The 27,930-nt window shown below is 46.2% G+C and overlaps 1 protein-coding gene across 2 annotated transcripts in view; it reads right to left on the bottom strand.

Moving 5' to 3' along the window:
- PLCD1 (phospholipase C delta 1) overlaps positions 1-26,860 on the bottom strand; it is a 55,119-nt gene extending 28,259 nt beyond the window's left edge. The window contains exons 1-3 of one of the 2 annotated variants that reach the window (XM_054390206.1): positions 26,602-26,860; positions 12,236-12,400; positions 469-697 (exon numbers count right to left, since the gene is read on the bottom strand). In XM_054390206.1, coding sequence (XP_054246181.1) covers positions 469-697; positions 12,236-12,400; positions 26,602-26,635 — 428 coding nt within the window. In that variant the 5' untranslated portion in view covers positions 26,636-26,860. Of the gene's footprint in view, positions 1-468; positions 698-12,235; positions 12,401-17,304; positions 17,405-26,601 lie in introns of those variants that run through there. The other variant, XM_054390205.1, reaches the window with a different exon arrangement.
- Between the last annotated feature and the right edge of the window lie 1,070 nt (positions 26,861-27,930).

Raw genomic sequence — 27,930 nt, 5'->3', positions numbered from 1 at the left:
AAGAAGTAATTTCACTAAAGTCGTTGGAGCTAGCCCAGAGTGAATTTGGCAGTGAGAAGAGGAGAATCAGTTTGCTTGTCTTGTATTACTGAGAAACATGATAAACAGTATGGGCTTTTCATGCCTTGCCAAGAAGTGCCTGTCCTGGAGTTTAGTGCAATACAAGTGAAATAGACCCCTGAAGAATATAAAAAATAATGATTGTTTTATCTGGAGCTCCCTGAAAGAGGCAATTCTTTGCTTAACCACCAATGTGAAGCCTGAACCCACTCCTGCTGGCATCACTGCAAAACAGGGGAGAAAAGCATTGGAGACCAGGGAGTTTGCCTGGGTGCAGCATCAGTGTGAGAGAAAAGCCAGTGCCCTGGGCCAGTAGGAAAAGAGGAAGGTTATTCTACTGCCTCCACCCCCAGAGAAAGACAAGTGCATCTTTGTCTGGCACTAGGCATGTTACAAGGCAAAGGATACTGTTGGAGTTTCTGTTTCTGGTTCATGGAGTTGCTGTGGGCTATGATTTTTGCAAGGCCGGAGATCCAGTGGTTGGCATCCTCCTCTGAACTTGCAATGAGGTCCAGGTTTTTCCGATGGTCTTTGAAAATGATGGAAAAGCAGCGATACTCCGGGACATCCTTGGCGTATTTTTCCATACCTTCTGTTTTATGGCCTGACCTCACATCCCGAATATCTTCAATGGAGACTGTGGAAAGAAAGCAGAGCCTGCTGTCAGCACGGGTTTGGTCAGCCTTATCTCTACTTGCTGAGGGACATTAAGAAATTATTCTTTTTTTTTTCTTTGGAGGATTCCTTTCCCCCCCCACTCTTCCCCACACTTCAGTACTAAAGAGAGCTCAAATCAAAAGCAGCAGAAAAAGCAAGAATTTTTAAAAAGAAAACCTCTTTCCCCATGTTCCATTTAAGAAAGCAGCAGAATATGCACTAGATGCCATACTGTGATATCATAATATTTATGAGATACAAATCACTGCCAAGAGTTCCAGTCCTCCTGATTTGATCTCTGCTCCCACTTGAGAGTAGGCAGAGCGGAGCTGTGCCTCCCTGTGAACATCACCTCACAGGAAAACTTCAGTAAGAAGAAGGCAGGAGCCAAAAGAGTCACTCCTTAGTTTGCAAAAAAAAGTGAGAAGGCAAAATTTAAAATCCCATATATCCCTCTCAGCCACACTACTGCAAATTAGGGAGGCAAAGACCAATGCTTGAGAAGTTTGGTGTCACCCATACTCCAGCTTTATCCCTGTTAAGGGTAGGCTCCATCCTTTTTGCTTTCAAGACCATCCTTCCCCATTTGTATCTCTGCCCCTCAGCTGGTGGAAACGAGCCCTAAAGTCACACCAAGTTTACAAAATGCATGCACAAGGCAATCCAGAAAGAGCAGCACATTGTTATTAACCATGTCTAATTAACAGAGACACCCCAACATTGCCCCTGAGAGATGCAGGTCCCCTCAGACTGTGCTGAAATCAGGCAAGCTCCCAGCAAGCATGCACAGCCTCTTCTTGTCTTTCCTGGGCCACTTAGTGATCTACAAAGGACTGTGAGGAAAGAGCAGAAACTACTTAATCACCTTTGCCTCCTGAGAAACTTCACACCAAAGCAGGGTTGGCACCTCCACACAATAAATGGCAAGAATTTTTGTAGGCAGTGTTGGAATCCATAACTGAGAAAGTCTTGGCACATTTTCTTGGGTGGGAGACAGACCTGTTAATATTTTGCAAATATCTACCAATACTGTCTCAGGGCACACCGAGAAAAAGCAAGAGAGATATTCAGCCATCTTCTATAACAGGCATGCCAAAAAAAAAAAAAAATAGAGATAATCACAGGAATTTGGGAAAAAAAAAAAGGGGGGGGAAGCTTAATTTGTCCTCTGCCTCAAACTTCAAATTACAGGTACAAATGGTTTCCTCTGTCATAGATGTGTGGGATTGATTTTGTTTGTGCTTATCTTGAAGGAGTTCGTTGAAAAGCTCAGTCACTGCTCAGCTGACTAGGAGAAATGTGCCTTTAAACATCCATTTCATCCACTCCCTTCATTTAAATTGGTGTGATTTCACCATCATAGTGCCCAGATCTTTGGAAGTCCACACCGCAGAAAAAACACAGCTTGGTATCCATCCTGCACATTTTTAGCATGGCTGCTCTGGGATCATCCAAAATTCATCAGAGCAAAACTAGAAGTGGGTAGATTCAGACTGGGTGTTAGGAAGAAGTTTTACACCACGAGGGTAGTGAGACACTGGAACAGGTTGCCCAGGGAGGTAGTGGAAGCCTCATCCCTGGGGGTTTTTAAGGCCAGGCGGGATGTGGCTCTGGGCAGCCTGATCTAGTGTGAGGTGTCCATGGCAGGGGGGTTGAAACTAGATTATCCTTGAGGTCCCTTCCAACCCTAACAATTCTATGGTTCTATGTTTCTAAGATGCTCATCAGAGTTTGAAACTTTTCCCCCAGGGCAGTCATGACAATGCTCAGCTGCTGGGTTAAACCCCCCACAAAACCAAAACACCCAAGCCTTCAGTCTTCAAATATTCCTTCAGACTTTCCCCAACCAGCACTGGTCATTTGCTTTAAATTCTCACCATATGTTGGAGGTGGTGAAACACTTTCCACAGCACTTTGCTGGTTTAGTTCCTTGGGAGAACATACTGTGAGGACCTTCCTGGGGCTGGCAAAGCTCCACCCTGACAATTACGAGCAGTTATCTCTGTGTGGTCTTTTATTATCACTTCATAAAGGGCAAGAGTTCATCAGTCAGAGGGGAGGGGAGGAAAAGGTTGGGTGGGGATGGGCTGCTGTGGAATTGCATTATCTGGCCAATTTGTGGTAGAGTGAAAGTTCTGAGTACTAAAACCATCCTTGAAAGAAAAGTGCTGCAATTCTTTTGCAGCTGGGCTGCTAATGGAGAGCCTTGGTGGAGGTCATCTTGCCTGTTAATTAGACTACTGGGCAATGATAATAACCATGCCTTAGGCAGAACTACCTTAGTAGGACATACTTAATATAAAAGAATGTTACCATGTCTGGATGGATTCAGTTCAGCCAAAAAAAAAAAAAAGCCAACTAAAGTTTGGTTAGGCTCCTTTCATTACCAATATTAAAAAAAAAAATAAAGAGAAACTTTTGGAACAGGAATGCTCTGCTTTATTTAGACAAAAACATTAGGTTAAGATAAATCATATCCTTAATCCATGGCTACAGTGAACCCTTGACCAGAGAGGAAGTCCAGGCTGAGCATCTCAGACACAAACCTGTGCCATGGTCCATAAGTCCATGATGCTCCTACACTCCCAGTCTCTTCTGTTTATGGCAGTGCAAATGGAAGGATCATCCTGTTGTTCCTCATCACTTGCCATCTGCTCACCACTGCTTGGCTCAGAAGAGTTATTGTACCTTCAGAATGGCTAGCTAGTCTGCTTGTGCAATCAGCCTCCAAACTTTGGGTTGGCAACAACCTAGTGTTTCCAAGACTAGAAAATCTGATGTTAAATATTGGAAATTCAGAATGGATTCTTTGGAAACCGTTATCTGGCAAAGGGAATCCACTGGAAAAGAGAGCTGTGTGGGAGGAAAGAAATTTTTAAAAAGATTGAAAACCTGTGTCTGGAAGGGCTCCCTTGATCTCTTTGGGGTCTGCTAAGAAGGGTGTGATAGAGGGCACAAAACTCTCAATGCAGAGAAGGTACAAAGAAGGTGGAAGAACAGGAGTCTGCTGTAGTCATTTGAGATAAAAGGAGAGAAACTATCGCTGCAGGAACTATTGAAAAAGCAAGGTAAGGGAGGATACTTTTTTTTAAGCTTTCCATAGCTTGGTTGTGTTTACTGCTTTCATCTATCAATAAAAAAGCTGAAGCCAAAGGAGTCAGCCCAAGCCATCTGCAAATGTTATCTCTTCTCTGGAAAATCTTAACCCAGCATGAGTACATTATCAGCTGCTCACAGACAGTGAGCATAATATATTTGCAGTCCCAAACCAGTTGGGCTCAGCTGAGCTATCTGCAAGGAGCAATCAGTAATAACTGGGGGACAGAGACATTTCAGAGCACAGAACACTTGGAGCAAACACCATCAATCACGTACCCCTGCAGCCTCCCTGTTCTTTCCCCATCACACCACAGTGGGGAGGTAACCGCAAGCAGAAGAGAATCTGGAAAGTTTGCATCTACTTGTCCTGAGTGTTTACGGCTGCTGAAGAGGTGATTTGCGTAAAGCTCAAAACATGAAGCACAAGACAAGGAAACTTGTGTCCTTCCTGGCCTCCAGACACTGAGTCAAACAGGTTATGTCCTGGTCAGCCTTCCTGGCTGCCGCTGTGGATGCCACTTGGCCGGCACCATGGCCAAACACTCCCCACTGACATGGACATACAGCAGTGTTCTCTGGAACCAGCAAATTTACTCCTGTCTGAACTAGGCTCAGGAAGACCTTGAGAACTTTTCTTTCCATTTTCATCACTGGATACTGCCTTTGTGTCCCTCCCTTGCTGATTGTTGGCCCAGTGCCTCACTCCTGTTTCACCCATAGCCTTGGCAGGCAGGTGTGACTCAGACCCACAGGAGATCATCTTTGACAGCCATGACATTTCAAACAATCAACATGTATCTTTGGGGTGTCTCTTTCGGTTTGGATTTCTCTCTTCATGCCTTTCAAGGAGCTTGCTACCACAGTTGCAGAAAGAATAGGAACACCTTTAAAAGCAAAACAAAAGCTGTGATTCACACTGATGTGCCTCTAACTGGACTTAGAGAGTCTGCAAGTACCCAAGTCAAAAACAGTGACCCACAGGACCTTGCTCACCTTTGCCTCTGCCTGTGACCAAAACTCCCCATGCCACAGAAGTTAGTTTCTTCCTTTAAGTGGTCCCTGCACAAAATGATTCCCACCTCCCTCCAGCAGAACCTGAGCTGACCTGACCACCCTGGATGAGGTACCCTCAGACACATTCCAGTGCAAGAATTTGAGCCTTGTGGAGAGGGGATGACCATTTGTGTGAGAACCCTTCCTGCAGAAAGCAACAGAGATCTCCTCATCACCCCAAAAGCTGTAACCCCAGAGCTTTCAGGCTTCAGGAGTGCATTCAAGTCACCAATGTGCACTATGAGCCCTTAGGCAGCCAAAATATGTGTTAGGGAGCCAGAAGGACAAGACTAACATGATGCCTAATTATCAGAGCATTTGTTTGAGAGATGAGCCCTGACCACTGGCCTCTCCATCTCTTCTTCAGGTTTTACTCAGGTGAAACGTCCAGACTGTGCTGGGAGCACAGACAGTAGAACACTCTGGCAGTCCTACAGAATCCAGGGAAATGAGGAACAGAGGCAGATGGCAGACACCATTTGCCTTCCTTCTGATTGACAGACAGCCCTTTGAGAGGAGATATTTTATCAAGAGTCCCGCAGAAGGGAGAGAGAACAAGAGATGCACCCACGTGTCCTGCAGACCACTGGGCTTGTGAAGGACAAGGACCAAAAGGTGATTCTCCTTCCTCATGCCTTAGCTGACAAATGGGGAGAAGATCATCAATGAGACTTGGAGGCACTGCCAAAAGAACTGACCCTGAGTTACTCGTGAGAGGAGGGGGGCAGGTTTTCACTCAGGGGTGGAATATGCTCAGATCCTTTCTTTTCCTTATCCTACCTCCCTGTCATTAAGCAAGCAATCTCTGCAATGTGGTATTCAGTCACATCTAATTACTCCATCCCACTCTAATTGTCTCAATAAGTCACTTCTGTTTACTGTCAGGAAATGCAGATGAGGAATGTACCCAGCTGCTAGTGGCTTGCACCATATCTGCACCCAGCGCTGCATCTCTGCAGAGAGAGCAGACCTTCAGCAGCTGCAGCTCAGCCAGGCTGGCTTAGCATCTTGTCAAGAACAGCTGAAAGCTGCTACCTGACCTCAGGACTGCTGGGCCAGCTGGGATGGCTGCAGCGAGGCTCCATGGATTTCACCACACACAGAGCACGTGGGGCAAACCTGCACCCTGAGCTGCTTCTCTCTCTGGTTTCACTCCAGAAAAAGCAGTTTAGCTGATTTCAGTTTCACCAGAGGTGGCTGATGCTACTGACCAAGCACAGCTGGGATCAGGACCTTCATAATCAGCAGGATCAGGTGCACTGTCAACTCCCTGGCCTGAGAACACCAAAGGCTATCCATCACCCTCATCACTGAGTGATGCTTTAACATGGGAACTCAAGAGTGGGGTAAGCCTGAGTCCCACTGTGCTGTGCTTTCTTAGCCCTGACCTCGTTGCTCTCTCATCTCCCTGTGCATGAATGATGGCAGGTCCCAGATGCTGATTCCTCATCCGTTCTCTTCTCCCCTCCCTCTCCACGGATTTTCTCAGCACCTTGTTTTAACTTGAGATCTGCCACACAGCAGTCTGCCCTCGCTGCTGGTGTGTCACTGGCTGACAAGCAGTAATACAATGCACATGTCACCTCACAGGTTGTTTGGAAATACCTTTTCTTGTAAGGTCTTTACCTACCTCTTTCTGATTACCCATCACAGCTTAGGGCACTGATGCAAACAGAACGATCTCTATTTACATTCCTTGAACATGCCACAGCCAGGGCCCTGCAAACTATTTCTGCAGCTGGTTCCTACTTCTCCTGCCATTGCACTGCTGCTAAATTTGGATCTAAAAGGCTCTCAACACGTCTGTCTTTGCACTGAACATATGCTATGAGGAATAAGGTCAATATTTGTCAGTAAAGTGCCTGTGATGAAAACTGTCCCAGCAAGGCATGAGGTGGCCTGATTCAAAACTGAATGGAAAAGCCAGGCAGCTCTGCCAGCCGAAGTGATTGGTTGATGGGTTGAGTGATTCTGATAAAAAACTAGCCCACAGACAGAGGGTTTTGTTTTCACAGCTGAGGGCTGCCTTGCATAACACATTCACATCAGCAAATATTTTTCCAGGGACAAATACACGTCTGACCATGAAGTAATGAGTCCTAAAGAAACTGCCTAACGAGCTCCAGAAGGAAGCTGTTGGTGCAGCCAGCTGCCTGCTGTGTGTATACAGGTTGCTGAGAGTTTCTGTTGACTTTAGGCACTTATCAAGAACGATACAGTTTTTACTCCCAGAGTACCATCACGTCCTATATTTCCCTAAGCAAGTTCAGGGCATTAATTCAACGGAGACAATCACTCTTTTCTTCCACAAGAAATGGCATGGGATGCTCCTGGCATGGCATTTTAAAAGGCTTTCCTAAATTTCACAGGAACTTCAAAATGAAGGAGAAAGTTTTCTGCTGAACACTGGCTGTAGGCTATAAACATAAAGCTTTCCTACTACGTTTATAACCATGCAGAAATATCCCAGAACTGGATCAAAAGTCTGAGGAATTGGAACAAATTCTGTGAGGATAATTAGTCATTAGCTCAAAAATATCAATTTAATTACTTAAATTAATAATCCCACATCACTTGCAACGTTCAGTTGTGCAACTGAATTTGGCTCACCTCTGTAAACTGCTCCCAAAACTAATTTTTTTAATGAAAATAGAGGGGGAGGGGGGGAACCCAACAATGGTAGTTTTAAAGTAAAGCTTTTGGCCAGAATTTGAAATATTTCAGCCAAAACTCCTAAATTTCTTTCTTGACTACACTGCTCATGATTCAGCAACGCACCCGCAGTGAGTCATCCTTGCTGCAGTGAGTGAAGCTCGCTCATGGTTGTCATCAGCAACGTCATCTCCCTGACCCTCCAGCAGAGAAAGGCTGCAGGAGGTAGCAAAGCATCTCCAGGGCTCCACTGTAGCACTCCTAAACCTAAATGGCTCATTCAGGCTTTTCCTTCTGGCTTTGAATATTCTATTCCTCCACCAAACGCTCAAAAGGATGCTTCCCTGCAAAGTTTTCAACCAGCCCTACTGATCTCCCAGTTCAGAATGTTTTTCAAAGGAATTGACTCTGGCTTAAGTGGGTTCACATGAGGGATTGCAGCTGGTTTAAGAAAGGATTTTCAAAAAATCAATTTCTCTGAAAGCAGCACACACCTTTTTTGCTCTTTTTTTTTTTTTTCACACAGATGAGACCTGATATTTGACCACAACTGAACAAGACAACATTACTGACAGGCTGCTGCTCATTCAGCACAAGTCCCTCTGCCCTCTTTGTCTCTCCTTCCTCCCACCACAGTGATGTTCTGACTGAACTGTTTACCAGTTCCTTTGCACAGACCTTTTCTGGGCCTCAAAACTGTTAATCCTGCCATCTAAACCCTGTTTTCTCAGCCCAGGGAGAAAGCTGTCCCAGGTATAAAAGCCTCAGGGGCCAAAGAAGAATCCACCCCACCTACAGCTCTACACATTTCAGAGAAGAGCAGCAGTGTGTTTATGGGCCCAGAATGCAGCTCACACTCAGGATGTAGCAGACAGTGGTGAAAAAATGGATTTCTAAAGGTGCTTTGTGCATCACTGTGTTTCTGCTGGAGCCAATGAGAGAGTATGCACAGGGCATAAAGTGTTGGTTGGAAAACTGACCACCTAAGATGCTGGGGGAAGGAAACAGTTCCCTTGAGCCTAAATGCAACAGACTGAAAAACTATGGATTGTGGGTAACAAGCAAAAAAAATTGATGAAGTTCTACCTGTGTAGAAACCATGTTGGAATGGCAGCCTGTCCCCCAAAAAATCCTTGTGGGTAGTACAGTTACCAAGACAGCATCCAATCTAAATTTCCAGTTGTTTAAAATAAAGAAAACAGAGGAAGGTACTGGTTGCACCCCACTTATCCTGATCCAGGGAATATCTATGCCTGTGGCAACCCTGATAAGTTTTTTTTAAGTTCAAACATCTGAGATTCTTCTATCTAACCTCAGCAGCCTCCTGTTTTATCTGCTAGACACCACCTCTCAGTGGTTTACAAATAGTTCCTCTGCATGATTATAAGAACAGCAGCAGGAATAACAGGAAATTATCCAAACAAAAACATAATAACCCTTACCCTACCCAGACTTTGCTCCTCTCTGGTGCCTTCATCTGCTTGCTGCCCACAATGCTGCAGATAAGATTAGACCTGCTGCTAAAACCTCCCAGTTTCCATGCTGCTCATTCTTTTTCCTTCCAAAAAAAGGCAACTTATCTGCAGTTTTAGAAAGGCTTTGTACTGGAGGGAATTTTACTGTCTGCTAACAAGGAAGAGTGACTCTCTGGAGAGACCTCATCTTGAAGTCCCTGATTTTGAGTATCAAATCATGACCCTGCACTCTTCCTCTGATTTCACTGCCTCCACACACTGGACCCAATGACACACTGACCATAGTTAAGGAGCCCATCACAGGACACAACACTAACCAAAGATAATTCCACCTGAACTCCAAGCAGCCTGGTAAAGTCAAAAGCTCAAGAAGCAAACTCAAACCCAGTGATCACTCTGAAAACTTGGGGATGGAAAGTCTCAGAACCCCACAGAGGAGAAAGACATGGGAAAGCAGACATCCTTGGGGTTATCTAAGGGCTGGGCAGGTGGCAGTCCAGTACTCATCTCTCTTGTTGACTTCCAGTTTCAGGTGCATCCATGGCACCTGTTAAAAACAACCCTGAGTGGACCCTCCCAAAAGCTTGCACAGTTGCTTCACGTCCTTCCAGGAGCATGTAGGGGCAGCATGCCCCAGCACACTTGGGAGGTTACAGCCTGGCACCAGGCATAATCCTGCATCCAGCCAGGTCTATGGGTGCAAAGCCAGGATGGCCAGAGCCCTGCCAGATCTTGCTTTTTCAGAGCAGCAAGGACAAAAGCTCTGCCTCAACTGCCTTGCCTCCCTTCTGGCTCTCCTGATGACAAAACAAAGAATCTTTCTCCAGAGCAAGGTGTGCATGCCTGGGGGTGTTGTAGAGCACACAGGTGGGAGTGAGGCAGAAAGTAGTATTACCCCATCTTCACTTTGCACTGATGGCAATGCCAGAGCACAGCAAATTCCCCTTCCTGCAGTGGCATTGCCCCTATCTCAGTGTGGCAATGCTGGTTGTGCCCAGTTAGCAAAGTGTATCTTGAGTGCTCCAGACCCACACCCAGGCAGACACACACCCAGCTTATGCTCAATACCCACCTCAAAAGATCTGATCTCACTGCAGGGCTCTTATTGCAGCTTAGTGGGGAAAAAAAAGTCACAGTGCCCCAGCAGTGGAGGCAATGGGTTCAGCCTGTGCTTCTCAAGCAGGTGTCAAATCCCTGGGCCCACAGAACAAGGACTCTCTCCCACTGACTTTGGAGGAACCAGGTAGGGTCAGGACTGATGCTGGAGGTGCTCTCAACTCTCATAATTTGGAAATTGCTGGCTCTGAAATTCATTCTTCTCAACTTATGTCTTTATTTGTTGTACAGCAAGATGTGACCTGGGAAAGGACATTGCTTTGATATGGGACAGAGCCCAGCAAAGCAAATATTCACTAAGGGCTCTGTGTTGGTTGTTGTTATCATGGGTTACTGCATTGGTACCCAAAGAGCCCAGCTGAGCTCAGGACCCTGCCATGCTGAGCACATACACAGTGAGGGACAGCATCAAATCCAAAGCCTTTTACAGCCAGAGAGAGAAAGAGAAAGGAAATGTGTGGGGAAGGATGCACAAAGAGATTAAATGACGTGCTCAAGGTCATGTGAGAAGATTGTGGCCATCAGGATTACAAACTGAATGTATTTAGCCCTGCCACCTTACTCCTCCTACTGAAAATCTTATCATTGCTTGTGGGAGGGGGTAATTTGGAAGACCCACCCTTCATTTAGTTAATTATGATTGTTACCAAAGAAATTGTGTAAATAACATGTAACACAGGCAGCGTGTTCTGCATTTCAACAGGCCATAAAATAAATTCCACATTGTTAAATTTACCTCCTGGCTTTACAAGACTGTGATGATTAGTGATAGGGCAATATGCCAGAAAAATACCAAATGAGAAGGAAAACCAGATATAAACAGATACACATCCTGCCTGGTCCCATGTTGATGGCACAGTTGGGCTCCTGGTCCAAATTACGGCCCCAAGATGAGTGATGCTGGCACAGAATGGTCTTCCTGTGTCCATATAATGGCGACTGTCCTATCTGGACTTTTTACAATGGGGCAGACTGGGTTTCCAAGATAAGTATGAGAACAGGCTTTCCTTCCCAGAGATAACTCCTGCCAGCCTTTGCATCACCACACCTCTGTGTTTCCCTTGTGAGGCTTAAATGCCAGCTCTCCCAGGGGCTGCAGGCAGAAAAGAAGTGTCCTGGCAGAGCCCAGACCAACAGCCCAAGCACACCATACCACACTGCTGATGCTCAAGCCATGTCTCACAGGCTCAGGCACCTGAGTAACCTCAGCAATGTGCCCAGGCAGCCAGGAGAGCCAATGGCATCCTGGCCTGGATCAGGAATAGTGTAGCCAGCAGGACAAGGGAAGTTATTTTTCCCCTGTACTCAGCACTGGTCAGGCCACACCTTGAGTCCTGTGTCCAGTTCTGGGCTCCTCAGTTCAAGAGAGATGTTGAGGTACTGGAACGTGTCCAGAGAAGGGCAATGAAGCTGGGGAGGGGTCTGGAACACAAACACTTTGAGGAGAGGCTGAGGGAGCTGGGGGTGTTTAGCCTGGAGAAGAGGAGGCTCAGGGCAGACCTCATTGCTGTCTACAACTACCTGAAGGGAGGTTGTAGCCAGGTGGGGGTTGGTCTCTTCTCCCAGGCAACCAGCAGCAGAATGAGGGGACAGAGTCTCAAGTTGTGCCAGGGGAGGTCTAGGCTGGGTGTTAGGAGGAAGTTCTTCACAGAGAGGGTGATTGCCCATTGAGATGTGCTGCCCAGGGAAGTGGTGGAGTCACTGACCCTGGAGACATTCAAGAGGAGACTGGATGAGGCACTTGGTGCCATGGTCTGGTTGATTGCTTAGGGCTGGGTGATAGGTTGGACTGGAGGATCTTGGAGGTCTCTTCCAACCTGGTTGATTCTATGATTCTGTGATTCCATGAACTCTTGCTCTGGGGAGGAAATGGGCTGCTGGGACCAACACAGGGCACTCCACAATGATTTTAAGCAGTAGCTCATGAGCCTGAGAAATGTGGCCATTCCTGACAAGGCAGATTCCTCCCAGCTGTCTCCAGAGATGACAGGAGGTGTGAAAGACCTGCTCCACTGCTTGCAGTGTGGACCCTACCTCCACACTGCAAGCACACTAGTCCTGGTTCACCCCAAGCACCCCTGCCCACAGTGCCCCATACCTATGATGAAGTAAATTGTACTTACAGATCTGTGACTCTGGAGACCTCAACACCTTCTTTGATTCCTGCCATATGGTTTTGCAGTCTTCCTGAAGCTTATAAAACCTCTCCTTTCTCCAAGAGCTGGACTTCACTTTCAGCAGCTGGCTGCCTTTCAGGAGGAACTTCAGATCTTTGTCATCTTTTAGGCCTGTGGAGAAGCAGAAGTGGTAAGGTTGTAGGAGTCAGTTCAAGAAATGATGCTCATGGGCTCTTTCCTTCCTCAGGGCACTATCACAGACTGCAGTGCAGCCAGGTCTGGGGAGGGCAGCAGGGCAGAGACACACAGAAGTCTGCCATGCCATGCTTTTAAGTTCAGAAAAGAGGCTGGAGCCTTGTAGATTAAAAGATTGAGTCCCAAGACTTTTGTACTATAATTCTCAAAAATATCTTCTTCCCAGCAAATACAGACTGATATTAGGACGCAAAAACTACAACCAAACCAACAACACAGCAGTAAAAGCAGAGGAAAGAAAGTTGCATAATTGCTATTGGAGTACTGTCAGGAACTTTCAAGCTATTTCAAATCTATCCTGCAACAAATTTCCTTTATGGAAACAGGAATACACAAAGATATCTCTCTTCCTTCTCTGGCATGCAGTCCCCTACTATCCTCGTGGGAATGTTGAAGATCAGTGTCATGATGCTTAGGACATACACAGAGAAGTTTGTTGACGTGCAGCATCACATCAGGAAGGTAGCAACCACGTTCTCCTCATTGATCAGCTCATATCCAAGAAGACCTTTACCTTTCTTGCCCTGCTAGACCACCACAAGGCCAAGTAATAACAACCACACCTTCTGGTTATTCCACCAGGAACTTCAGTTTTCACATAATAGTACAGATTCAGGAAGGCACTTAGACATCTAGAGAGGCAACAGACATCTACTAAGACTGAAAACAGAGATGTGGCATTCTTTTGAGTCTCTTTTGGCATGCTTTCGAGTGTCTCAGCAGTACATGACTTCCACATACCTGAACACCTTGGAGAATCTGTCCCTCAAACCAGCTGTTAATTACAGATCTGGAGGATGTGGGCTGGGGAAGGTGAGAGCATCAAGCACGAGAAACGTAGCCTGGGCTTTCAGTAATAGGCACCTTGCATCTCCCTGACTCTGCATGAAAGGCTGGCTCAAAGCTGATGAAACAGCATTTAAACCTGTTGTACTGATCAAGCACATCCCAACTCAATCGGATTTTTGCTAAGCTTGTCTTGGCCACTTACAGCTACCTGACACTCACCTCATGGGAAATTTCCCAGTTAACACAGGCTCTCACAAAGCAGAATTCATGCAATTATGCTTATATTGCAGCATAGCATTCCCCTCTGACATCAGGTTTGTTCTCTTTGAAAGACACAGCTACCTTGAATTGCTGCTTTTGAAACAGGGCAAGGCAATAACCTACCAAGCATCACTTCAGGCCTGCCTGAAAAACAAAACCCAGCATGAGATCCAAGTAGCCAAGTCCTCAGACTCCTGGCAATTCATACAGGAAACTGAAATGCCTGTTGCTGCAGAGCACCAAGGTGGGTCGTGGTGACAGCAGCAAAAAGCAGCACCATGAGTTTGTGACTGGGATATATTGGCCTGAAGAGACCATTTTAGGTTGCCAAAGAAAGCCTGACACCTCCATACGAGGTAAAGATTAGGGGAATCCAATCAGTGAGCTGCTCACATCATTTTACTGGTTTTGCAGATGCTAAGGAGCATGCCCAGAGCTGAGCCTGACTGAGGAATCCAGAGCTGAAAGCACCACAGTGGGAACTGGAGATCCTGAAAAGGTGACTGTGGCCTCTCTCTTCCCTCTACCTTCAGTTTGCTATCTGATGAATTAAGTGTCTTTCCATACTACAGCATCCCCTGGACTTCTCAGCTCATGTCTGATCTGGAGATTCCCAAGAGGAGAACTTGAATGCTTTCTCCTCTGGAAACCTCAGAAAGAAAGAAGAGAAAAAAAATGCCATCTCCAGTGAAGCACAAAAGGGTGAGAGCTGTCCTGAGTGGGGGAAGTCTGTGTCCTCTGCTTCTTTGCAGCTGCTCCCCAGGCATAGGCTTGGTCTGGAGGGAGAGGATGGTCCAACAGCAGCTATGGCATCTGAGACAATCCTGCAGGGTATACTGAGATTCAGGCACAGCTGAGGGTTGACCAAAAGCCAGGCCATCCAGATGAAGGGCAGATATCACAAGAGCTTCACAGGTCTTTGGTCTCCTGAGCTGTGGTGTTCAGGCTTCCTCTCTGAGGCAAAGGTTGTCCAAGTGCAGAGAAGATGCCTCAGACTGATGCCTTGCTAACACCTCTGTAGTGTCCCTCAAGCTTCCTGGACATGAAAGAAACTTTTTCCTTTTCTCTATTCACCCACACATTCCTGTTCTGGCTCCCAGCCTCATTCTTTCTCTTTCTTTGAATCCCAACCATACCAGACATCACTATGGGACTAGGAGGAGGACATGCCATCCTAAGGTGACATGAGGAGGAAAGCAGGAAACACATCAATTCCTTTGGGTGTCTATGTGCATAAATGTGCAATGAGAAATCCCCATTAACCAAGGCATGTTTGGTCACACAGACACCACATGCAGTGTGTGCAACATGTCATGTCACCCAGACACCCCAAAGAGCTGCACCAACACCATCCAGCCAAATCTGGATGGGCACAGGCAATGATCAAGAACAGATTTCTCTTCTCAAGCCTTGATCCACAAAGGTCACACACAAGCTGGAGTTCAGAGTCCTTCATCCTGCTCACCAGCACAACCCACTTAGGGTCAAAACTCCCCTTCCTCTTCAGAAGATCTAACTATGGGTTGGGAGCACCCCTCCCATTCATCCTTGGCCTCCGTGCTTGAGGACCAAGCCAGGTAAAATGAGGCAGGAGGGAAAGATGAAAAGCAAAAGTCCATGGTGAAAGCAAGGCAAAGATCAAAGAGAGTAGTGGGAGATGGCAGGATGGAGACAAGCTTGCTTCTAGGAGATGGCTGGTCTGGCCAGGAAAGGGCAAGCCTGCTAATTGTGGGTGTCTAACAGCTCTCTCATTCCTTTGATGTGAGAGGCATTGCAGATAGAGAGCCTCTGCTGGTGGTGAGTGAACCACCCAACACTGGGCCTGGAGGAAAAAAGAGCATCCCCTTAACCAGGTGGGCACAGCCTGTTCTAGCCTGTTCTGCTTTATGTCTGTCTAGCAGCAGTTCAAGCTCAGATGGTTAACTGGCTGGGGAAGAGGACCAATGTTTTGGGCTCTGCCTCCTATGTCCAGTCCAAGCAACTGCCCCAGACTCTGTGAATGACCTTGGGTGAATCACTTAGCTTCTCTGCTCACCCCTACAAAGCAACAGCATTTTGTTAGGCCAGAGATGGAGCAGAAGACCCTCTGATCTTCTGGTACAGGAACCACAAACACACTCCCAACGTGCCAGTGGGACATTACTCTTAGCTGGTCATTTGAATTGCTTTCCTGAGACAAAACCAAAACCAACAACAACAACAACAAAAAAAAAACCAAACCAAAACAAAACACACCAAAAAACAGCTTTTCCCTGCAGAAACCTGATTTCAGATTTGATGCCTGAACCAGCCCCTTAGGATTTCTTCCTAATGACCCTATGGAGCTTAGGAGGTTTGTGGTCCAGAGCTCGATCTCACAGCAATGGAAAGCTGTATTAAAGCAGCCAGAGTCATCATACACATATATCATGTAAAAATTAAAAAGCATGGTGCAGCAGGACAATGATATTGGTTTCCAACAACACACCAACACTAGGTATGAGAAGCACAATCACCACACTGAACTAAATCAGAATGAAAGAATTGTTTTGCTTGGAAAGGACCTCTAAGATCATTGAGTCCAACAGTCAACCCTAAGACCACCATGACCATCAAACCATCTCTCAAAGTACCATGCCCACACATTTCCTGAACACCTCCAACTCCTGCCTGAAACATGTGGCAGAACCATGTCTTGCCTAGCACCCTTTGTGAAATACCAAACAAATGCTTGGCATGCAAAATTGCAGCTTATGTTTGAAGGGTCAGACCCACCTCCTGAAATATCAACCACACACTCTCTAACGAGAACAGGTTTAGTGTGCACTATGCTTCAGAGTGAAAATCCTGTTTGGCAAAGGTAGGAGTGCCTCCAGCACACACAGCACTGCAATAAGCATGAAGTTAATATACTGCACTATGAAACTTTATGCACTAAGACATCAAAGATGTTAACCTTTGTATTACCTGTCTCAGGTTTACAGCGAGCAGGAAACAATAAAAGAATAGCTGTCACGGCAGAAGCCAGGCTTTGGAGTTCACTAAGGAGGCAGGATGGTGTCTACAGCAGACACTGATAACCTCCATTCCTGCCTTGCTCACTTGCAGATCTGCTGAGCTGACAGAAACAATGTAACTATGGCTGCTATAAAACAGATCTCCTCCTGCCTGCTCTCTCTCTCCCATCTGGTTTAAGACCAGACAGAACTCAGGTTTGCTGGTTTACAAGGGCAGAAAGCCTTTCTGATAAAATCCAGACAACTCAGGTGGGTCAGTGGCAATTTTCCATCTCCACCTGCCCTCTGTAGACACAGGTATCAAGAGACTTTCATCTACTTGGGCTGTCTCTCCAGAGAGCAGGAACCAGCAATGAGTTCCCAGCAAGATAGAGAAGTTATGAAACTCCCTGGGTTTCCTCTTTCCTTTCATCCAGTGAACACGTTCCTCTGAGTGGTTCCTCAGGCTCTTACAACAACTGGCAACACACCACTCAGAAGCCCTAAAATTAGGCAGGAAAAGGGCACTGCCTTCCCCAAATGCCCTCAACCAGCAACAGTTCAGAAAGCTCAGCAAAAGATCTGGAGCTCAACCCTTTGCCAAAGAGGTCCCACATTCTTTGATGCCTCAGATGAAGCAGCTTACACATCTGGCAGGTGGTTACAAAGGAAAGGAAAAGCAAGCTCAGGCGTTTAAAAATAACTTCAGAGTTGCCTTTAGGGAGGAGGACTGCCGCTGCGCAGGGAATAGAGGCAGCGATGCAGCGGAAGTGCTGAGGCCAACCTGTCCCTTACCCAGCCTGATGCCGTTCAACGCGGCCACTCTACGGCTCTGCTCCCGCAGGATGTTTTCCTGGGACGCGGTGCGCTTGGGCTGCCTCCGGATGCACTGCATGATCCAGCCTGGAGCTCAGAGACAGCAGTCGGGAAAGATGGGGAGGCCACGCCACCCCGGCGAGGATCCCTGCTCATCCAGGAGCCTCCGGCGTCAGCGGTGTCAAACGGGGCTTCAAGGAGCGAGCGGAGGCACTGGGAGAGCCGGGCAGGGGAGGGCAGAGTCCAGCTGGGGGTGGGACCGTGGGAAGTCTCTCCTCCTGCTCTACTCACCAGCACACACTGGATGCTGAATTAACGCCGGAGCGCCGGCCGGCAGCTGCCCAGGTAGAAGGAACGAGTTTTCCTACAGTCATATGCCAGTGGGTTTTTATGCATCATTTCTAGAGGCTGGAGGACTCCCAGATATTGTTTGTGGCTCCTAATCAGTGCCTAGGGCTTGTCAGCTCAGCCTGCCCACAACCGCCTGGATCAGAGAGGGCTTGGCTCCACCCTTTCTCGTCTGTGCAGAGCTGCTCCGCGTTGTTCCCACTGGCACACAGCGAAGAGGAAGCTAAAAACACCTTTTAGCCAGGGCAGATGTAGCCCAAAAGCCGCTCGGAAAGTTTGTTTTAATGCTCTTCTTTTTCCACCTAGAGAAGAGCATTTTCCAAAGACTCCAGAGTATCCTCTGTGCCACCGATTTCCTGTATGACTTGGGTGAGTCACTTACCCTGTGTTTCTGCATAGCACTGGGCTTACTCTTGTAATTCAGATTTGTCCTGCAGCCTGGTAGCCCCCATCATGCTTTAACAAGTCACTGATTATACAGAATGAGAGAATAATTCAGGCTGGAAATGGCCTCTAGAGCTCTCTAGTTCAATCACCCACCTCCAAGTGGGGTGACCTTCACAAGGTAGATCAGGATGCTCACAACCTTGTCCAGGTGAGTTATGGGTATCTTAAGGACAGAGCCTCTATAGCTCTAGACCTTTGTTCAATATCTTGGAAGTTCTTAGTGAGGAATGTGTTCATTACAACCAGTATAAATTTCCTATGCTGAAACTCATGACCATTGTCCAATGTCCTGGCAATGACTGGGGTGAAAATTCATCTCTTCCCTAGCCATGACCCCTTCTGCAGTGAAATACAGCAGCTATACGTACCAAGTTGTTCCATCCTAGGTAAATTTACAGACCTTTTTACAGACTAAGGTTTTTCATCATTGCCTTTTCTAGCTACTGCTTTGCCAGGCAAGACAAGGGTGAATATACTGCAAGGAGATGTAATCAAGCTGGGGTGATGTCCCTTACTGGAAAAGCCACAATGACACTGTCATTGTTTCTGCTAGGGACCTAACTGAAGACTCTCCACCACCAATCCTTCATTACATTCAACTCAAGTTTATAGGAGATACTTTCTGTTTCTGGTGTCTGGTAATCCAGCCATCTTCCTCTTCTGTCTCCACATTTTGAAGGAAGCCCTCCCAACCCTCACAGAAGCATTCATGACTGCTATCTGTCACATGTAAGAAACTCTTTGGGGACAAGGCAGAGCTGTTGTGTGGCCTCAAACAGCAGTACAACTGATAAGACCTTATTTATGCATAACAACTACAAATCACTGCCAGCAGAGAGAATAAAGGCATATTCTGGATGGGATGTTGCTGAACATGTTAGCCAGGCAGTCAGTAGGTGCTTGAGGAAACACCTCCAGCCCTTCCTGAGCCCCCTGCACACACAGGGACTGGAGATGGGAGCTGTAATCTCTGCAGCATTCCCCTGGGAGCTGGGATGGTTGCTTTTGCCCTGGCTAGGAGGTGAGCACCATGATGTCATGGCTAGATGAGATTTATTAGAGAGCAGTCTCGGAGCACTTTCTGTATTTCACATTGTACTGGACAGGACTGATAGAATCAAAGGAGTGGGGATGAGAATAGTCTCCTCTACTTGCCTTAGCAAAACAATTTCCTTCTATGCTCCAGCTGCCTGGCCAGTGGCAGCCACAGCCCCATAAGGATCAATTTGAGAGCACAGAGAGTCCCTCTGCTTGATCTTCTCATTAATGCTTAACAAGCAGTGCCAGTGACAGCATTGCTTAGAGCTTTTCCTCAGAGAACATTTCACTGTACTTATCCCTGAAGTCTGTGCACACACAAAGCACAGGATTGCCATTCATGGGTTTATATACTTGACCAGAACAGTAATGTGTGAGATTTGCTGCTTTGAGGGCTTCAGAGGTGTAAGGCAGTTCAAATCAGTTTGGTTTTAAAGTGAAGATGAAATCATTGAGCCAAAAATGCCCTGCTTTGGGAAACAGCAGCTCTGGATGTATTGTGGCCTTGAGGTCATTTAAAGACACAGTCACATCTCACAGATGAATCCTGATGGATAGGTGTGACCCTGTGGGTCACAGGGCATGGTTCTGTGATGTTACATGGTGCTGCGTCACACTCCAGCGCTGGAGGAAGTGATTCCTGCAAATGGCTTAGGGACAAATTCTCCAACCCTTATTCACTGCAGGTAACACCTGAGTGGGTCTGAAGCCTGCAAACACTCCAGCATTGCAGTTTTACCCATATGACCTACCGAAATAAACAGCACTAGTCACATGGGTGTAATTATTCAGGTCCCTGTGCCCAGGATCGAGGCTGTGCTAATCATTCCATCGATTCCTGCTGGATTACTCATGGAGCAAATGGAAATCTATGTGAACAAGGATGTCAGAACACAGTCCCAAAATTAGCAAAGTGCTTTGACATCCAAGAAACAAGCACTTGAGATAGAAAGGCAGCAGAGGCTGGTAGGAAATAGGCTATGTTACAAACCTATTAATGCATGGGCTGCTTTCAGATAATTTCCCAAAATGAATTAATCTCTACCACATCCTTACACAAAGGAGTTAAGGAAGCACCATTACCACTTCCTAGAGAAAGGAACATGTTGAGTTTGGGCTCTTTGACATCAGACTTATTCTTCCATCACTGCCACATTTGGACAGCACCAAAAAATGGTGCAAATCTAATACTGATCTTAGTCTCTTTACACCACGCTGACATAAATGGCATAACAGAAGTCAGCTGCTGACACACCTCCATTTGTGAAAATTTAGGACCTGAATGAAAACACCCATGCTGGCTGATGACCTCATCACTTCCCCATTGCATCATGCACATGATGTAAATTACTCTGAGTAGTAACACCTATGGCACTTACACAACAATAAATGTTAAGGAGAAATTATCCCACTGGAGACCAAAGGCTGTGCCTTGCTCTCTATTTGTTACCAAGAAAAAAAACATTCTATATCACATGATCCTGCTCTTTGAAGAAACACAGTCATTTCATCTTCTCTCCCAGACTCCCTCACAGTGAAATTCAACAGAACTATTTTAATGAGAGTATTGCTGCTCATTAATGATCTCTGCCCCTACATATTTCTCATCCTCAGAAAGTGTGAGATCATTTAGTCCAGGTGAACTCAGAATCAGTGAGAGTTTGGAAAAGCTGTAGTTCAGCCCATCTGCAGTAACACAAAAACCTTCCATCACTTGTTAGGATAGCACTTAGGAACTCAGGGTCCTGATGGTAAATAAAGTCTGAGTTTCTAGTATAAGATGTGTTGTCAGTGCAGCAGCAGCTTGGGAATGAGCACAACCAGCTGCAACCCTGGGCAGTCGCTACTGTTGGGAAAAGCAAAAACCTGTCAAGTGATGAGGATTTAGTTTGCTTCTCCAGTGGTTTTGCAAATCACTGATGTTACCTGTGAAGTGCCTCTGCAGAGGCCCCTTTTATCATTTGCCATCACCCCATGGTTACATCCAACCTGTCTTTTATTTCAGCTCTTTAGCAGCCCTGTGTCTGGGAAGAGTGTGGTCCCAGCATTGGCAAGTTTTCTTCCAGCTGGAACTCTGCCAGAAGGACAGGACAGCAAAATTCCCTCCACATCTGCAGGGTCTGACCTTGCCTTGCCTTTCCCTCTGGAGTCCATTCTTCACTCATGCTCTCTCATATTTCACTCGTAGAAACCTCACTCTTTCCTCCTTCCTTGCTACCTTGAGGACACCACTCCTATCAGCTTTGTTCTCCCCAGCCACACCTCATATCTTCCAAGGACCAGGGCTTGCTGCTGGCACAGCAGAGCTTGACAACAGCCAGTTTCTCACAGTCCTCTAGATCAGCGTTCCCCTCCTTGCTCACTCGAGGGGAACAGAGGCCAGGCAGTGGGTGCTGAGACCATGAGCATCAGTGCATCTCTCGCCAAAGATGCTGCTGCTTGTCGACAGTGGGTGCATCTCAGGAGCATGTGGTATGTACCAAGTTCCACCTTGTGGTGACACTGAGAATGGGCTTCTCCACAAAGCCCTTGGCAGCATCAGCAAATCTCCTTTTCTTCCTTACATTGGCTTTTAATGTCCACTCTGCTTTCCTTCCAGGATGTTTGAGAGGTCCTGCTGAGCCGAGGCAGGGTTAACTTAAAGTCTCACATAGAAGCTTCCCTAAGTATCACGTTGTGGGACTGTCCTTCAAATCACTGCCTAAAACCTTCCACCACTGGCATGCTGGCGAGAAGCTGTGTGATGGGCAGGTTTCTGCTGCACTGAGATCAGCAATGTCATGCTGCCTCACTTTCTCTCTGTGTCCTTTGGCTGTCTTGCTTTGTCTGCATGATCTGTGAGAGGAGAATGGTCCCTTCTCCAGCTCTGTTCTGCTCAGTCCATGCTACTTAGCCACCTTTTCCCAAAACAGGCTGTTTACATCCAGACTGCCTACTGGGAAAGCTTGCAGGCCCATGCCATTACCCAGATCATGCTATGTGCTAGCTTGCTCTGGACCAAAACCATTCTGGGGAATGTGCTGGCAGTTAAATGGTGCAGAGCCCTGACCCTAGTTTGTACAGATGAAGCCAGCCTGCCTGCTCAGACGTTTCACAGACAGTTCAAATTATAACCTTTATTTGTGAAAATCTTTGTAAATCTTTCTGACAGTCTTGGTCACTTGAAGAGAGCTTGGATCCATGCATGGCACTGGCTGTGACCCATCAAAAGCTGCTGCCCTGAGCTCTTGATGAGATCCAGGTAAAACACCTAACTAAAGTTCATTGCACTCTGGAGCTGAAAACCAGGCTGAAGGTTTTGTTTGGACCTTCCACTGGTCCCTCCACCATGGTGCACACAGAAATTTGCCTGCAGAGTGAGAGGCACTAAACCAAACACTGGCTTGCAGTAAATTACAACTTTTCTAGTAATGTGTGAAAAGAGTGGGAAGAAAGTAATTGAAAAGAAGGATATCAACTTGATGGATAGGACCAGCACCAGGAGCTCTCATGCTGCTTAGTTGCCTAACTCCTAAGTCATATTTCTGGGCACATGCTGATGAATGAAGACATTCTCTTCATAAAACCAAAGTCAATTGTAGATGGGTCCCAGTTTCATTTTTCTGATGCCACTTCACAGCTTTTCTCCACATTTGCTTCAGGAGCTGAGATTTCTTCCACAGATGACATGCAGGTCACTCTCACCATTTGGCAGCAGGACAAAAATTAGTGCAATAGCAGAATTGCACAATTGAATTATACAAAACTAGGAGGGAAATATTTTCTTTTCTTTTTCCCTTAAATAACTTCTCTGGAATTTCAGCATTCTGTAACTTCAGCCAATAAAACAGCCAGCAAGGCTTGTTGTGTGCTATGTCAACACACAACTCTAAAAGGTACCCATGTGAGGGGCAGCCTGATGTGTCAGAATTTCCACATGCAGGTTGTCTAAACTGGCTCATTTAAGGTGTCAAAATATCCCTGCTTAGAAGAAACTGTTGTGAAATCTTCTCTATGTATACAAAGAAAAAGAGAAACCTCTGTGTTTGACCAATGTCTGCAACCTTCCATTCTGGTGCACTTGACTAAGGACTGAGTCCATCCAATCACAGGAAGGACCTAGGAGACACATGGGAGGGGGGTTTGTCTCACTGTATTTAGGCTGAGGGACTTGGGGCTTTTTAGCCTGGAGAAGAGGAGACTGAGGAGGGATTTTATCAATGCTTATAAATACTTCAAGGGTGGGTGTCAGGATGTCAGTCTTTTTTCACTGGTGCCCACTGACAGGACAAGAGGTAATGGGCACAAACATAGGAAGTTCCATCTAAACATGGGGAGGAACTTCTTTACATTGAGGATGGTAGAGAACTGGAGCAGGCGGCCCAGAGAGGTGGTGGAGTCTCCATCTCTGGAGTCATTCAAAACCCACCTGGACACCATCCTATGCAATCTCTACATAAACCTGCTCTGGCAGGAGGGTTGTGCTAGATGAGCTCTAGAGGTCCCTTCCAACCCCTGTAATTTTGTGGCTCTGTAATTCTATGATTTAGGTATCTACACTGCACTGAACACGAGGCTAGGAGAGGACAGGGTACAATTCACCTGTGTAAAACCCTCTAAGTCTAAAATTTCTCACTGATACCTAAATTTAGCCAGCCAAGTCTTGCTCTGGATGATTAAATCACCAAGTATTTGTCTGTAGCTTTCCCTTACAAATACCTGTGTATATTTGGATCTCCCTGTAAAGGAAACTATACTTTGTTCCCAAGTCATGGACACCTTTGGTTCCCAGGGCTGTCCCTCCAGTCAGATGAGTTTCTGCATCTTGCACAAACCATCTCTTTCCCACATACCTCTCTGTCTTCCTTCTCCAGGTAGCTGGCTGTGCCCTTTCATCTCTGCTACGGGCAGCAGCTTTCCAACTGGATGCTGCATTTCCTTCTTCCTCCTCTTTCATTTCCTAATTATAATCTGTTTTTCCCCCTGAGCATCTTCTTGCCTTGACTCATCTGCTTTTGGGCCTCATGTTGGGGCTTCACACACTGGTGACAATCTCCAAACCAACTGAGAGGCTTTAGTTTTACTAAAAGACATTGCTCAGGTTGGAAATTTAGCAGCTTTTGTGTCAAACAGACAAACAAACAAATGAAATTCACAAACAACTCAAATTAATGTTACTTGTCCTGCCTGAAAAAAGGGACAAGCTGCATGTTTAACATACTGAGCAGTGTCAGCATTGCAAATTCTCGTGCACTACTAGAAACACTGTGCCTCAGAAAATTCCACCTTAACACATTGGGCACGACCTGCATCAAATGGGGTGTGCTAAGAGCATTTTGTTTGTAGGAAAGGAGATCAAAGTCACCAGCTGCATCAGAGCAGGTTCTAGCTGATCCCAAGTAGCATTATCTCCACCCACAGAGAGTGAAGGCCAGAAGGAGCCTCCTCAGTGCTCCCAGCTAGGAAGGGCAGGTAGAGATGATTCATTTGGAAATGTAAATCTAGAAGTTAATTGTCAGGACTAGCTGACAGAAGAAACAAGGAACTGGCCTGTTTTGTAGGACTTTACCAACCCTTCCCTGGTGATTCTCACCCTGGGCTGTGGCAGAGGACATTCCCATAAAAGGGCTGTGGCATTCCCTGCACAATGTACACAGTGTCTCAGATGAAAAAGTCAGTGTGTAAGAATAAGGCAAGAGTACAAATTAACCATTCTATAATCTCGGTGAGCACAAGGGCTCCTAGTTCAGAAAGAAACCAACTTTATGAGGCAAAGAAAGATTATTAATAGCCCACAGAGTCTCAGAGATTCATTGCACACTAAATGTAACAAAACAAACAGACAAACAAACAAAAAACCCCACGAAAAAACAAACTACAAATCTAAATCACAGCAGCTGCTCTGGTTCTGTGGACAAAAGAACATGCTCAGGTTTCTTCCCAGGACTCCGAACTCAATCCAAATTAAAAACAAAACTATGCAAACTTTTCAGAAGCTCTCATCTGCAGCAGCATCTGCTTCTACTACCAGAAGATAGCTCAGGTGTCTCTACTGACTGTCAGACATTTTACTAAGGCTGACCTATGTGTCTGTGGTTAATTCTGACATAGTAAATACAGCTGTTATTGTATCTATATTGGACAGGGAGGAGAAAAAAAAAAAGAGAGAGAAACTGAAAGGAAGGAAGTTTCAACATGCATCCATAGAAAAAAAATCTATAAATCATAGAATCTGAGAAATTTCTGACAAACTACATAGCACAAGTCTGATCCTGATAACAAACCACCATGTGAGCAACTTCTCTTGTCTAAGTAGTCTGGCATTCAGAGTGACATTGGCACTTGTGTGTGTTATGTGTCAAGGAATTTCAGTAAATACTTTTTTTAAAGCTTGGCTCATTCTACTTGTGTGTTTTTCTGCTTGAGTCAAGAAAATAGATTAACCAACAGTCACTAAATTCTTCTTGGTTCCTAACCCCAGAAGACTAAATCATATTCACTGAAAAATTATCTACAGGCCAGAATAGGAAATATTTTAAGAGTTCCAGATGTATTCCTTAGCTTTCTTTCCCTAGTGGCTGTGTAATAAATGAGATACCTACAGAAAGTATAACAGTAACCTCTGTTTCACCTTCCTGTCAGATTTCTAACATCCAGGAAAATCAGAGAGAAGATTCCTTGAGCCTGGGGGAATCTTTTCAGATTTCTCCTGATAATGCTAAACTGATTATGTTTATGGTCAACCACTTACTGCTCTCTTAGTTTAGCTTTGTTTATAGCACATCTATAGTAAGAAAGCACCTATCTCATGAAAGAAAAATAAGCACTGTAAACTTTTCCCATTTCTTTGGGATCACAACATCCCATTTCAATCCTTAGCTATCACAGGACTGAGTTGTTTCTGCTGCTCAGAGAGAGTAAAGCACAATGAAGAGGTAACAAAGTAATATATTAAAGCCAGATGAGGGAATAAGAGGCATTTCAGTACTCTATCAGACAAGCCTCTCAGTCTTGCTACCAATTGAATCTTCTTAAATCTCACTTGCTGGATGAACAGAGAGGATTTCTTCTTTAGAAACATTACTTATTACATACTTAACATTTATAGAGTCTTGAGAGCAGCCCCTGAGTCGAGATGATTTATCCTGGCTCTACTGCCTTCACCAGAAGCCAGAGAGTTTACTAAGTGGAGCGGCCGTCCCATTCCCAGTTTCACCTTGAAGGGGAGGAGATTTGGATCAACTTTTCTCGACTTGCAGACACTTATCCAGCCAAAGACTCTCTTCCTATCAACACAGCTAACCCTATTCACTGAGAAAAATCTGTCATCTCGCTAACACCGATTAAAAGCTGCGTTGCTTCCAGATGAGAGAAGGGAGACGAAAGGGAAGAAGAGAGGAGGAAAAACAAAGCTCTCGAACAAGATAAGAGAGGTGAAATTCGAGGACATTTCTACAGACTTACTGTTACAAGCGAGGAAAGTGCCATTCGGTTCCATTGCTGCAAAACAAGCCGCTGTGCAGCAGCAGAAAAGGGCTCCGGCAAACAGCTGTGCCCAGATGTTAGCTCTGGCCCGGGTGGAAGCCAGACCCGCAACACTCCCCCCGCTCTCTGCTCCAGTAACCCCCAACGTCAGCTCCCTCCGGAGAGGCCTGCTCCTTCCCCTTGGCTGGAGATGTGCCCTCCCCGTGACTCCTCATTTATTTCTCTCCCGCACCCGCACGCCGCCGCCTGCCCAGCGCCTCCAGTGAGCGCAGCGCCCGAGCGCAGCCCCGCGCTGCCCTGGCTCCTCCCCGCTGGAATCTGGCGTCTTCAGCCCCGGCCCAGCCTCCTGCCTCTCGCTACCGCGGCTGTTTGACAACCGAGCCTCTTTTCGTGGGGCTGGCACGCTTTCACGCCCCGCTCCCTTCCGGTAAGGCTTCCAGAAGGCATCAAGTGCTGTGAATCTCTCCTTCGTGGTCCCCAAATCTAGGAAAGGGGCTTAAAGATGCCGGTGATCACAGCCCAGGTCTACAGAGCTGTTGCACGCCGGTGGGAGCATATCTCTTTTCGCGGCGGGGTGGGGAGGGAAATCAATAAATCAAAACAGGTCGGAAATTGCCAATGTAGAAATAGAAGCTGTAACCACAAACGCTCACAGAGGCATGAGCTCAAAGCAGTAGAAGAGTGACAAGCTTTGCATTTAAGGCAGTGAGACAGAAAGCAGAAACACTGCCCCGTCCTGAGGCTTCTGCTGAGTGGGACTGACGGCCTCTACTCTGTCCCTTGTTCTTGAATTAGATATTTTATAAGGGTAGAAAGATGATGCTGGATAACAGGGAGGGGGAAAGAAAGAGAATCCACTAATCCAGTATGGGAAAATTAATTTTCTCTCTACTGAAATGTTTGGGGGCAGGATGCAACTATTGTTTTGCTGTTGTTTATTTCCTTTTCTGGTTATTTAGGTTATCTTGATGCAAACAATAGATGGATTTATTAGGAGATTCAAAGTCCTCACTCCTCAGCAGCTGTAAACCCAGCAGCTCCACTGACTGAAGGCAAAAGTCCCTCTGTGATGGTGACAGATATGGGAGACACATCATGAAAAACACTTTGGGACTAGGACTGTTTGTCCCTCCCTGCCAGGAACTGGGCTGCTCCTCTGGGAGGTTTTATGGGCCACAAATATAAGGCTGCTGCCACCACCCAAGGAAAATCACCTAAAATAGCAAAACTCCTTGTGCTAGAACAAAACTAACCAAACTTTAAAAAAAAAAAAAAAAAAAAAAAAAAGAGGGGGAAGGGGGATAGGAG

This window comes from Indicator indicator, chromosome 20 (genome assembly GCF_027791375.1).
Source record: "Indicator indicator isolate 239-I01 chromosome 20, UM_Iind_1.1, whole genome shotgun sequence".
Classification (NCBI taxonomy): domain Eukaryota; kingdom Metazoa; phylum Chordata; class Aves; order Piciformes; family Indicatoridae; genus Indicator; species Indicator indicator.
This window is presented reverse-complemented; position numbering and strand designations above follow the sequence as displayed.